This window comes from Triturus cristatus, chromosome 7, assembly GCF_964204655.1.
Source record: "Triturus cristatus chromosome 7, aTriCri1.1, whole genome shotgun sequence".
In the NCBI taxonomy this organism is placed as follows: Eukaryota; Metazoa; Chordata; class Amphibia; order Caudata; family Salamandridae; genus Triturus; species Triturus cristatus.
In genome coordinates this window covers 1,248,914,495-1,248,926,295 of record NC_140590.1, presented here as the reverse complement: position 1 = coordinate 1,248,926,295, position 11,801 = coordinate 1,248,914,495, and the positions used below count along the sequence as shown (strand labels likewise).

The 11,801-nt window shown below is 44.0% G+C and overlaps 1 protein-coding gene across 2 annotated transcripts in view; it reads right to left on the bottom strand.

Annotated features, from left to right (window-relative positions):
* Window positions 1-4,627: 4,627 nt before the first annotated feature.
* LOC146811724 (perforin-1-like) overlaps window positions 4,628-11,801 on the bottom strand; it is a 48,221-nt gene continuing 41,047 nt past the window's right edge. For both annotated transcript variants that reach the window (XM_085618722.1, XM_085618723.1), the window contains one exon: window positions 4,628-10,177. In XM_085618722.1, the coding sequence (XP_085474848.1) occupies window positions 9,091-10,177 (1,087 nt within the window). In that variant the 3' untranslated portion in view covers window positions 4,628-9,090. The remainder of the gene's footprint in view (window positions 10,178-11,801) is intronic.

Sequence of the window (11,801 nt, the reverse complement as noted above, 5' to 3'; positions counted from 1 at the left end):
AGGGTTAGAACCTGGGCGGGGAAACACAGGCAGCAGCAGTGTCACTTGGTCAAAGGGCGGCAACTGGATGACGCTGGAACAACCAGGAGATAGCCACCACTAGCAAGTGGCAGCTGGGTCCCCGGGTGCCTCAGTCACAGATGAATGTCATGTCCATTGCTCAATACCATTGAAAACAGTCATTATCTGTGTGTAGTGTGTTTGGATGCCTTGACTCGTGGCTGTAGGTATGGAATGAGATCTTAAAATCACTCAGTGACTTTTAGCATGAACAAGGGCTAGGAATACACTTGGGATGAGGGACGCAGGAAGGCCAGACGCCATGCCATGTGTCCAGTACCTGGCATGCGTCAGAGAGAGCGCACATGGGCACAGGATAGTGCCAAAGGTCATGCTGTGCACACAGTGTTCTTCTCACATGACTAGAGGGATTGGAGCCATGTTGACTGAGAGCCAGTTGTACCTAAGGCTCAGCTCTGTGCCCAGTGCTACTTGTGCATTGTCAAAGCATTGTACAGTGGGTTATAGGGCCAGGGCAATGGACAATATCATTAAAAACTGAATATTGACTAAAAAAAATTGCGTTGGGAGCAGATGGACAACGTAACCCAAAAAGGCAATTGCTGCAATCTGTATGACATCATCAGCAAAGTATGTTTGTATGCAAGCGTGGATAAAGAGACTAGCACCTTGATTTTTTCAGATTAAAATCTGGAGACAGAGTCTACCCTACATAGAGTCCCATCTGCCTGTCCATGTAATGAATATGTGTGTTTAACGACTGCAAGGTTATGGAAATTATATCTATCAGAAAAATAGATTAATCATTTACAGACATTGCACACAATGTTGTCACAAGTCTTGCATCTGGTCTCTCCAGGAGGGATTACATCTTTTACAGCCCTCAGTATACTCCACAGGTTACTGGTTTGGAAAATACCTAAATTAGGATCTATGGCTAGAGTCCAAAAGGCCTTGTAGAAAATTCACAAAGTGTCATGACTTCTAACTTTCTTTGAAACTCAAAGATCCAGTATTACTCAACGTCCCAAAAACCAGGTTTGCTGCTTAAGGGGTCATAGTCATTTAGGTCACCGTGGCTAGGATTTGAAATTCCTTTTCTTGTCATTTATGTTCCAAAGGCTGCCTCAGGAAAACATTTAAACACTTTGGGCCAGATTCACAAAGGTAAACTTACATGTTTGTGCACATTTACACTTTTCCAGTATTCACAAATACGCATTTTAATAATAGCTTTACTAGTGTGGAGTCTTGGCATTTGGGCAGAGAACTCCCCAGATTAAAAGATAAGCCTGTCCTAACTTTTTGGTTGCGTAGTTCTCCGCCCCAACTGCAGAGTCTGCGCCCTTGGAAACTTACTATTAAAATGCAGTTTTGTGAATGCTGAAAAAGCGTAAACCTACACAAATATGTGAATTTCCCTTTGTGAATCAGGCCTCACTTGTTTGCTCTTTGTGCAATGACCACACATTCCACTATTTTAATAGCAAAAAAAAATGTATCAACTTACAGAGTGCATTATAAACCAAACCTCGCTAATACATTAGAATTCCTGTCATTCCCCCCTACAAACTCCCAACTTGTGAACATTATATCAAAACAAACCCCCATACTCTTTCACCTCTTTCCTTTCTTTTTCCATTCACAGCCTTTTCCTTGCATTCCTCAATCTCTCTCAATCACATTCCCACCAGTCATCTCCAAGCAAACTCCCCTAGTGTTGATCCAAAGCCATGAACTTCATCTTCCTCACCAATGTGCTCTCCCCTCTCCCCGAGGGATGGATATGCCCGTGCCAAACTCTCCATCTCTCCAACAACTACTGCTCCTGTGAACCACTAAAACCTGTCTTACTGTTGCAAGCCAGAAATGTTTGTTCCCCAGAAATGTTTGTTCCCCATCACTTTCAAATTAGTTCACTGAAACTACATCTCCTGTGTACAGTAGATCACGGGTGGTTCGGTGGACCTAAAATGTTTCCTGTCTACCCACTGAACTGACTCCCTGGTGTACCTAACTACATAATGCTGCCCTACTACAATCCTCTACAGCATTTCTGCCACCCCTCCTCTTCTACACCTATCCCCAGTCCTCCCAAATGACCTGTGCTACCCCTACTAAGTCACGTGGTGGAGACCAGCTGTGGCTTTGCTTCCCCTATGCCCCATCATCATGCAAATATTGAAAAAAATGAGAAGTTAGATGCTGTAACCCTAGCTCTATTCTTGTTGCATAATATCTCCTCGTTTGACAATCTAAATGTATTCAGAAAGCTTACCCATTCCTGAACTGGACATCTGTCTTCTTTGCCACTCTTGTTCAGCCAAACCCATCTTCCCCTTCCCATTTGATCTGTTTTAGAAGCCTTGAGCCAAATTTGTAATCTTTCCTTGTCCTTGAAGACATCATTTACCTTTAAACCACTTTCCCCCCATAAATCCAGAAGCTCTGAATCTCTAAGTACACCAAAAAACATCCTTAATATACATAACCTAAAAATATGGACATTAAATTCATCATAACAACAAAAATATAACACAAAAAACAACTGCACCAGTGAATCTATCAGCTCTGTGTGAGACTGTATGTTTCCTTCTCCTCCTGTCTCCATTAAAACCACCGCCTCTACCCAGCCTACACGCTGTTAACTGCCGGTTGCCTCTCATGTCATCTGCTCTGGTGTGAAACTCTCTCACATCCTTTGGTGAAATCATGCTGCTCCTTTTTGGAGTTTTATATAGCACAAACTTGACCCGAATGTATTGGAGCACTTTACATGAGCACCAGTTACTTTACACAAGGACACATTCATGTTCTGTAGGCACGGAGAGACTAAGTGATTTGCCCAGAATCAGAGGATGTTGAGATGACGCCAAAGGTCGAACCTGGTTCCCGTGCTCCAAAGTTGCCAGCTCCAGCCGTTAGGGTAAACAACCTTTACAACGCAACTTTTACAACGCGATGCCATTACATCGCGGTTTTTACAACGCAAGTCATTACAACGACTTGCACTAGATGGCGCTCTAGGACAAGGAATAGTATAATTTACTATCCAACACCTTCCCTACTGTACGTAGACTGGAGTTGGAATAGTAAATTATACTACTCCTAAGTCCAGCGCCCTCCAACGCAAGTCGTTGTAACGACTTGCGTTGTAAAAACCGCGATGTAATGTACCGCGATGTAAATGTATGCGTTGTAACGTCATACATCCTTTTCTCCCTCTTGACGGTAAACACGCTGCCACAGCGTCTGCCACTCCTCATTAGGCCTTTCTAGGTGGCCTTACTAGACCAACCCATGCCTGACCAGGTATGCCCAGCTTTAACAAATCTTCCCTTACAGCTTCGCACGAAAACACACCCCTGCCCTCAACCCTAAAACCATGACCCCATATTCAAAAAACATCCCAGCCCCCTGCCCTGAACCATAAACTACCCCTGACCCCCTCCCCCAGCCCACAAAACTATCCCGACCCATTCCCAGCCCACAAAACTACCCCAGCCCCCACCCTAAAAACAAAGCCCACAAAACTACCCCGACCCACCCCAGCCCACAAAACTTCCCCCGACCCACCCTCAGCATATCTGTGGTCTAGACGTCTGTGGTTACACCTGCGTTGTTCAGCCATGGTTTGTACTGACTGCGTGGTTCAGGCTGTTTTCAGCACGAAGTCACCCAGGGGAAGACCAGCTGTTGCTCTGGGTCCCAATATTGATTTTTTTTTAGGTGAAGTTTTCACTCTCTATAGATTTGGTGCTTTTTAACCTTTGTAGCACCGAAAAGTAGTTGCTTGCATTGCACCCTGCAAGTAAGCTAAAGTAAGTAAACCTATTTAAATTCTCAGGTAGGTATTTATTCTTAACTCCCGCTGTATTATGTGGTGTCAACTTGTGCAGTTTGGGTGTATAATGAGAAATGCATGCATTTAGGCAATGCAGTAATCCTGCACTTCTTTAACTAAGCAGAGTGAGATAAATGTGGCCAAATCTATCAACTTCAACTGTGTACTCAGATCAAATATCTCCCTTTTTTAACCTAATTAGGTACATACTCCTCATCTACAACCTTAAATTCGAGGTCTGACCCCTCACATTCCCAAATCTAAGCAGAGACAGACCACTCTATCACTCACCTGTAAAATGAACATTGGGCCCTATTGTCAAAAGGGTTCCGCAATCGTGGCGGAGGCCCCACAGTCTCTGCAGGGGCTTGCATTCATGGTGGGACCTCCTTAATGAGAAACTGCAATGCGGACGTCCCGCTACGAGTGCCTCACCCCCGATACGAGTGCAGAAGACCTTTGTGAATAGGTCCCTCAGTTTCAAGCCAGGGACTTGCTTTGTGCTCTGCAATGACTATTGCTATCTTATCTCCTTGGTTATGAGGTCTTCTCTGTGATGGACCATGAGCAGCATTCATACAATGATCCACAAACTGGGATTACAGAGCAGGTGGATGCACCAGATCTTAAGATATGAACAAATCACCAACAGGACGAAATGTGCAATGCTAAACAATGCTGAGTCCTGGCGCGTCACAGAGAACGCAACGGACTAAATGCGAAATCTAACGGGAGAAAACAAAATGAGACTTCACAGCTTCAAACCAAAAATGCTTTATTGAGGTTCACTAGGCTATGTGGCTTCAGTAGCAGGGGATATCATATGCACTATTCTATGAATAAAATACAGGACCAACGTATAGATCCATGAACCAATGAGAAAAAAGCATCAACAAGAAAGTAACTAAAGAGCAGGTCTAATTCTTGCATCAAATACCATATCTTTTTATGTTTGGTTAATTCCAACCAATAAATCATAAATTATGAGTTATTTAATGATGCACATACACACAGTTCAGCATCTAAAACCCTGCAATTCAAGAAAAAAACTAAAACTTAAAATTGAAGATTTAATTGTATTATTAGCTATTTGAAAATATTTGAAACTATGAAAAATAGAAATGCAAACATTGTTTAGTTTTTGTATACTTGACATATATTAGCAAAGCATAATGTAAAACAACTTCAATAACATACACAATCACGGTTAACCTATTGCTCAAACTACTAGATAGCCACTAGGCATACCATTTTATTCTAAATTATTTTGAATATTCAGTCTCACTTTTGCTCATTTGTAATTAAAATAAGCAACTGTGTAACAAATATTCCAGTGGTACCAGCATGGCACATAGAATCTTCAAGAAAAATTGTTAGTCACAGACCACACCCAGGGCATTAAAAATGAAACGTAAATTTACTATGATGAGATTTCAACAAATGGATGTGTACCTGAGATTTTGTGACACTGTTGTTTAGATGTAACCATTCTGCCGTGTGCAGTATTCTAAGACCCCTACAGCACAGCTCAGTTGCATCGTTTCGTGTGAGCACTCGGTATAAAAGGGAGACATTTTTTACTAGTTATTTTATGTTGTTTAAAAGCCTCTGGCCTAAGCAAATCACCTGCTGTAGATTCTCAAGAGCTTCTCAGCATGGGTTTCTCTTGATATATATTATCAGCTACCTCAGGGCTTTAAGTGGGATAAAAAAATGAGGGGCTCTCTTAAGGGGCGGGACCAATATAATTAAGGGCGTGGCTTTAAAACACATACGCTTAAAATCTGTGTTTAGCATAGTGTGCCGCCCGACATGTATTTTGCTGTTTCTGTCATTGCATCCAGATATATGCTACACCACGTAATAGCATGCCTACACGAAGTCAGGATTATTGGCTTTGTCAATGGTTGTTAGTTACATCAAATAAATAAGCAACAACATTTGTATATTTGTGCATTTAGTCATTCGTTCGAATATCGATGCATGCTTTCATTTACCCATTTTATACTGCACTTATTCATTAATTCAATCATTCACCCATGCAATCATTCCTCAATGCATTTGTTTCTTGGTGCGTTCAATCCTGCATTAAGTCTTGGATGCACACTTTCATTTACCCATGCGTTCGTTTGTTAATGCGATCCTGGGTAGATGAATTGCGCTCCCTTCTGTCAGCGGTATCACGCGGCAGGAATGTGTCCCACTGTTCCTGGCATGCTCCCACCCTCCTCCTCCGCCATCTTTAGATACTGCAGCTGATATCTGGCCAACACAGTTCTGCTTATATAAAAATGGGATGCGCAACAAGTCTGGGGTAACACATCTCACCCAGCTGCCAACTGTAAAGCGCAGCCGACTAGGGGTGCCCGGCGCAAACACCAGCTTGGGGGTAACATCCTGCTGTCATGCCCTACAACAGCAGCAGGTTCTATAGCATGCTTGTAATGCAGCTGGACTTGCAGGTCACATACTCCCCGATAACGCGCCTATAGCCAATCCACACAAACTGCAGGACAAGGGTTCTACTCTCAGTAAGATGATTCATGCGGTTACACCTGACATCCGACTGATTCTGCCCCAGGCAAATCGACATGTGAGGCCTCAGCCTATGTCGAAATGTCCAGTTTTCCAGCTTTGTATACTGCCCAAAACAGCTTTCCTATGAGTGCTAAGACATTTCACTTTTGGGAGGTCAGAGGCATGAGGCAAATGACATACGCAGCTTCTTGTTGAGGATCACACCTTTGACAAGAGTTGTGGGATTGGAGACGGATCTGACAGCCAAGGAAGAGCAGTATGCTGGCATCGGGAGTGGGAGGGGTTAAGGAATAGAGGTAAGATATATGGGTAGCGCCCAAAGTAAGAATTGGATCAAAAATAGGCCAGGGAACCCTAAAAAACAAAAAGTGTCCCAAATTTGCGGGTTGCGCCTTTTCACAAAACTCTGCATCAGTGTTTTGAGTATTATAAAAAGAAGGAGTTGGGTTTCTCTAAAAGAGGCATGTTTTTTTTAACTTCACTGAGATAAAAAAAAAAAAAAAAATGTTGCCAGGACTCTTTGTGCACGTATTATTTTACAATGGTGAACTACACCTGAATATAAGTGTGGACACTTCTCCTCAGGCCCCCTGCCCAATTTGCATACATTAATGAGCCAGCCAGGTGAGATACTGGGAATGACACCTCCGTCCTGCTGGTAAAAGGGAGATAATAGAGGCCCATTTTACTCTGGCCCCCACTGGGCGACTGGTGGCATCTAAAATGCTTAGACAGCACATATCGGCCATCACTCTGGCAAAAAAAGCGGCCCACCGCTGCAACTCAAATTCCGGCCCATTGCCCGAGTGCCCGCTTTCCCAATCTGACCCTGGTGGCACCAGGGAAGCAGGGTGGGAGAGGCGAACACCGCAGACAAGGAAGAAGGGCTGGAGGGTGATTGAGAACAACACCACAAACAACTGAAGGAAGGGTGTGCGGGCGGTAGGTGGTAACACTACAGATAACGGAAGGAGTGCAGAGGGGAGGAACAGGGAGGCGGAGAAGTACAAGAGGAAAGTATGAGAGAGTGCATACAACTGTGCTTGCTGCATGCAGTGTTTCTGGTACTATCAGGGAAAATAACACTAAAAACTGGCCCACCAGACCATAGAACAGGCCCAGAAACATATAAGAAACAATAAACGGCCCACACATGGACCGGTCAATCAAGCCATTCTGGCACTGCCAGTCTGATTGCCATATAGGCCAGTCCGACCCTGGATCTGTCTGCCCTGCTTACAGTGGAGGCACTGCTGGGACCTGCATTGCTTTAAGGAAAGGCACTTTTTCGAACTTCAGTGCTTGCAGTTAAGGTAGCACTGGGATAAGCAGTGATTGCAGTGGAGGCACCACTGGGATGTCTGCAGTGCTTACATTGGAGGTGATGCTTGGATCAGCAGTGCTGACAGATAGGACACTGATGGGATGAGCGCTGCATACAGTGGAGACACCGCTAGATAAGTCTGCAGTGCTTACAGGAGAAGCACTGCAGGGATCAGCAGTGCTTACATTGATGGCACTGCTAGGTTTGTCTGGAGTGCCTAAAGTGGATTCACTGCTGTGATCTGCGGTGCATACTGTGGAGATACTGTTTGGATCAGCGCTGTTTACTGTAGGGAAACTGGAGTGTATTGCTATGCCTACAGCAGAGGCACTGCTGGGATCTGCAGTGCTTACGGTAGGAGCACTCTTGGATTTACCTTGCTTACGGTGACAGCACAAATTTTATCAGCAGGCCTATATTTAAGGCACTGTTAGGATGTGCAGCGTTTGCAACAGAGGCACTACTGGGCATGTCTGCATTTTCTACAGTGGAGGCATATGGGATCTCTCTGCGGTGCCTAGAGTGGAGTTACTGCTGGGATCTTCAATGAGGGTCTTAGTGCAGGAGGCAAGGACAGGTGTTGGGGGAGAGGACAGGCATGACGGGACGGGAGGGGAGAGCACAGGGACAATAAAGGATGTGAGATAGGGGCTGAGGTTAGCACATAGGCAACTAAGGGCGGCCGGGGTGAGCTGGGAGCAAACAGATACACAATGGAGCAAAAGAAGAAGCCGGGACAAGCGGACAGACAACAGAGGGTCGGTGGGCAAAAGGGACTGGGAGAGGAACATAGATGAGGATCATTAAATGAGGGAGACATAAAAAAAATACACACTGTCATGGGGTGCATAAACAAAAACAAAAAAAGAACAACAACAAAAAGCAGCACCTAAAAAATGAGCAGGAGAAGGACACAAGTAATACGTCCATGTTCCAGGGAACGGAAAACACACAAAGAGTAAGGAAGCCTATGGAAGCTGGCCAATAAGAAGCAAGCAAATAGGAGGGACAATGAAGCCATGTAATGGTAACCAATGGGTGGCCTCTAAGGCCCCTCTAAGGTAACATGAGCTCTCGCAAGAGGCATTACTTTCTCTCTCGTAGGCGAGACCTAAAAAGAACTTGTATAATTTATAACTAATGCTCAGCTTGAATTCTGATTCCAAAATAATAAAAGTTAGACATCAAAGATTATAATTTTTAAATATGGTTGAAGGTGGCCCCATACGTAGATCAAAGCATGTTTATGTTGAAGTAAAGTTCTTTTCCAGACAGGGCCATATGTTCTGTTGAAGTAAATGACTTGGTCATTGCTTTCATTGGTGAGGGAGAAATTGGTTATGGCGGCCAGCACTGGTGGACCTCAGTGGTAGCTGGCTTTGTGCTCAGAGCAGGACAGCCCTGTCAGATAAGGGCCACACTCCACATTGATATCGTAAAAGATTTTGCCATGCTTCAGGTAGCAGATCTTCTTCTCAAAGCCATTGGTTTTCCCCAGTGCCTCCGTGCATGATCCCAGTTTTTCTGCCCAGAGATAGTCCTGATCGAAGATGTTTACTTCCAATTTGGAATTCGGGCTCAAGACAATGGGTCCGAAACTCATTTTGTAGTTCCAGTTTGGGTTATCATTGTTATCAATGGTGTCTGTTCGAATGCACCTATTCCCCAGGCACACCTTCACAAAACCATCTGTTTGTCCAATCATGTCCCCATACAACTTTTCCCCTTTCTTCACCTGTACGGTCAGCATGGCCAGGCCTCGCTGCTTGGGGCAGCAGTCTTGGGTGATCTGAGCATTTTGTTGGCAAAGGCATGTGCAAGGCTTAAGGGGGCTTGGCATTGTGTCCTTAGGGCAGGTCGGGCACTTCCTCCTAAAGGCTCTGCTAAGGATGTAGTCAGTAATCGCCATTTTCAAGTTCTCCTTGATCGTGGGGCTAAAATTGACCAGCTCATGGATGGGTGTCAATGAGTATGAGATAACGTCTGGCTCCTTCTTCAAGTTTTTCATCCAGGTCAACATCTCACTGCGGCTCTCACTCCCCATGAAGAGAAGAGAAATATCGCTTGAAGAGCGGCTTGTGGCCTTCACGAAGCGCTCATCATACTTCCTTGAGAATAAGCCATTCGAGAGCTGGCGCTTTTTAGCCTTCCGGCACACCTCATGACGGGTGGTTTTGGTGCCCATCCTGAACACTTGGGTGGAGGCCTCCGACCACAGGCAGTCACCTATCTCATCAACGGTCAAGCCATCTAGGGACAATTCACATGTCTTCAGTGCAGTCACCTCCTCAACATGGCCTCCCAGCTCCCCTCGGTGGATGTAGTGTGTGCCGTACAGCTGAAGCAGCTCCTCGTACACAGCCTTGTTTTGGGAGTTGTATGGGTCCTTCAGTCTTTTCAGCCACGACAAGAACATGGGATCAAGAGGGATATTTTGCTTCAAACCGAACCTGCAAAAGACAGAAGGGAAGGGAAAATATATGAAGAAATCACCCGTTAGCATCTCTCTAGTTTATTTATTTTTATTTTAAGGCATTTTTTAAGGCATTGGTGATGGGTTTCAATTGATGCATTTTTTTTATATTTCTCTAATGCTTTCCATCTCCTTTTTTGAAGGGGTGGGAGCCATGTCATTCAAGTATAGTGGCAGATTCAATGCAGAGACCAGGCAAGAATAGCCTCCTTCGGAAACATGCAGAGGATGTACAGAAGTAACGTATGGAGAGGTACAGAAAGGAAGAGAAGCTGGTTGCCCACTTCTGTTAGGAGAAGCCACAAGGTGAGAGGAAAATCTTTCATGAAGCAAGTATAAAGATTGCAGCCAGTACGGAGTGACATATAGGGAAGGTCTTCATTCTAATGATCTATGACATTAAAAACCATAGTAGAAACCTAAATTCAGAATGCAACATTTGCTAGCAGTTCTTACTATATGGCCTTGGGGCATCAAATCCTATTTCCATTACTGTTGTGTGCTACTCATGACGTAATGTTGCAAAAGTAGTACCGACTCAGGACAATAACTCCCCTAGCAATTAATATCAGGCTTAGCCTCAGTTTACATGATAGGCTGGGGAGCTAAAGTAGAGATCGTCTTAAAGTATGTCACAAGTGTGGTCTACCACTTTTATGTTATGATCTCTCATCTAGTTCTCCTGCAGTCAGGTAAGCCTGGATTTAAAGTGTTTATGAATTTAGGCCAAAGGACAGTGACAACATAGCCAGCTGGGGAGATGGCAAGTCTTTCCTAGCAATGCAGGTTGAATGAAAGCAAAACCCTCCTGGCCACAGCAAACTGGCTAGACAGTGGCAGGTACATTTCCAACTTGAATAAGGGGATATGAAGATCCATTGAGGTCTTTATAGACAGAGCAATCTGTCCACAAAGATTGATTAGTGTTTGAACTACAAGTGTGGAAAGTTGCAAAGGTTTTTCTCCGCAAACTGTGAAGTTTTTCAAACTTCAAAAACCTTCTCAAAGTTTTAAAACAGTTATGAAGTTAATAACATTTTTAGTAAATAAATTAAACCAAATTGAAGGAATTTGGGGCAAATAATGATCAGGGGAATGAATTGGCACCCAAATCTTTTACAGGAAAATTCTTCTGCTAAACAATTTCTGGCACACATTTACACCAGTACACAAAGTTTTGCAAAAACAGTTTTGCAAAATTAGAAAACAGTTCCATTTTCATGAGCTGCAAAGTTTGTATGCTTTGTAAATGTTCTTAGACAAAATAAAATTTCACATGCAGGTCTGAGGACACTAATGGGTGAGATTAATACAAGCATTCCTTCCACGTCCTTTTCTGAACAGGACTACCAGTCCACGGGTCTACAGTCAAATTTCAAGAGTAGGACATGGGCACAGGGCTAGAGGAAAATACATCTACGGACCTGTGTCACGCACTGAAATTTCTAAAATGGCGGATCTGTAATGATGCAAAAACGTTTTCTTTTAGATTGGAAGATTTTCAGGTTGTTATTTGCACTCTGGAAAGTGCCAAAACACATTCAAAGAAGGACTCTATACTGGAGTAGGGAAAAAGCAATCCATCTAGTTTCCATTGCAGT